We start from the raw sequence: 2,201 nt of genomic DNA, 5'->3' as shown, positions 1-2,201 counted from the left end.
AGAATGTCCTATCCACTGAACAAATTTTAATGTACTCTCATGTGTTATATAATTCAATCGCTTGACATTAATACATAGCTAGAGTGCTTAAATATCAAACATTATAAATATATGTACATCAGCCATATCATCTCTTAAAGATGTCCTCATATTAATCTAGTTGCAGATACAGGACATTCTGAAAAATAAATTTAACATCCGAAGCTGATTTTTTTTAGATAAGACCAATAAGCATTATGATTAGTATTTCTACTTAAGGTAACGATTCTCTTAAAAAGAATATGTAGTTCCTCCCTGCCCTTCTTCCGGTCTTCTCATTCTCACTTCTTCTTTTTCATGGCATCCACACAACCATCTCTTATATTTACGTTTTTCTGTTCACAATACGATGCAGATCTAACAAGACTTAGTTTGAAACATATTTGATCAATAAATATTTGTTTGTACCTGCATCTCTTTAGAGTTGAAAACATTTCTGTTAGGTGCAATATACCACCAAAAGGGAACTTCGTTAATGCACATATTTATTGACTAACATGCTTAAAAACGAAAGCAATTGATGGCACACACATAAAGCACACTGCTAATTCGTTAAACAAATAAATGACCTATAGCGCACTGAAGGTACTGTTTTGAAAACCTTTGCCCGTATAATCATCTTTTACATAACTTACTAGTCTCAACACCGAAATAGGTATATCCTTAATATCAAACTCTATCACTTCGTGCGACCGCTTCTTCATAGGTGGGAGGTTTCACGGCCAATCCATCGTCCTGACAACCATAGGAAGGTGGTTTGACAGTCATTCCGTCGTTCTGACAACCATAGTAGGGAGCAGTTAGTTTCTGATTCGGTTCCGACTCTTCACGCATTGTCTGGTATTGAGGAGGGAGAGAATTTCTGGTAAAAGTCCGGCGTTGACCGTCATGAGCTGATCTAATAGAGATGCGGTCAGCTCTCCGTTTTCTGTGTAACATACAGATAGTGAACAAACTACCTATCATGACAGGTATCAGCAGAAATATCACAACAAAAAGATAGTCTCGGGTCAAACATTTTGTAGTGACGTCAAAATCAAACTCGTCTGAAGGCGGTACATATACCACAATGGATTCCGAGGAATCGGTTCCCAAAAATGTTACGTCACATGCTGTGGAGTTGCTGCAAACAATATTCTGACGTTCACCCAAGTCATACACCGTGCGGTTCAGCCTGAACGAGATATCAATATCTAACATGAAATAGTCATGATTGGCAAACACAAAATAGTACTCATCCGTGCTGCTGATGTGATAAGAAACCCTTGTATTGAGGTAACTCGGATAATTACAGCCCCCTATAGTCTTTTTCGTCTTGCTATTTCTTGAATCGTCATTGTCTTCCTTCCAGTGACCAAACTGACGATCCCCTTTGATGATATACATGGTGCCATAGTACCTTGTACATGTGATTATTTCGATATCTGAGCCAGCGATAAGGTAGAAACCCCAGTACTCATACTTGTCCTCGTCGACAAATGTTGTCTTATTAAAAGAATATGTCACACGCTCTGAAGCAATGTTTGGAGCTGATGGAAGAAGATATGTATTGACAGGGAGGGTGGTTCGCACGCTCACTCCCTCGCATAAAACCGGATCGATCCCTCGTTTCATTATGACCATATCTGAGGGACTGACGGGAATATCTGTAGATCCGAACCTTCCAAGACCCACCGACAATCCTGTTATCAAGAATAATACTATAACCCATCCCCAGAAGATCATTATGGTGTGGAAATGGTCTTGACCTTTACAGCAGATACACACGCCGAGACAACGAAATACACCTGTCATGCACTTAGCGCACTCCTCTGAGTTTGCATTGCTGCTACCACCATAGTAATTGTTTGTAGACATAAATGTACCTCCACTGTATCCTCCACCACTAAAACCGCCACCGGAACAGGATCCTCCGCCGTGTACCATGATTGACCTGTTGACAACATATAGTACAAAAAACAATACTAAATAGCACCCCTTTTAATACCAATTTAACGTTAAAGGCGATAGATTTAAGGAATTCTTTCGTCCTTCTAAGAATCCTCATGGATGCAAAGAATCTAAATTTTGATGCCTGTGCGGCGACTGATCAAAGTTCCCAAAGAGTCAGAGACATAACAGCCCAATCGTGATGTGTATGTCCCACTTCACCACTTCCTCAG

General features: G+C 39.9%; 1 protein-coding gene across 1 annotated transcript; it reads right to left on the bottom strand.

The window, feature by feature from the left end:
• Positions 1 to 708: 708 nt before the first annotated feature.
• Positions 709 to 1,965, bottom strand: LOC132563314 (uncharacterized). Its single transcript, XM_060228072.1, has one exon. It carries the CDS (start codon positions 1,963 to 1,965, stop codon positions 709 to 711), a length of 1,257 nt encoding a protein of 418 aa, XP_060084055.1.
• Between the last annotated feature and the right edge of the window lie 236 nt (positions 1,966 to 2,201).

The sequence above is a fragment of the Ylistrum balloti genome, unplaced genomic scaffold (assembly GCF_031769215.1).
Source record: "Ylistrum balloti isolate Yb309-2 unplaced genomic scaffold, AGI_CSIRO_Ybal_v1 Utg371680, whole genome shotgun sequence".
Classification (NCBI taxonomy): domain Eukaryota; kingdom Metazoa; phylum Mollusca; class Bivalvia; order Pectinida; family Pectinidae; genus Ylistrum; species Ylistrum balloti.
The sequence above is the reverse complement of the archived record's forward strand: the minus strand, read 5'-3'. Positions and strand labels throughout refer to the sequence as shown.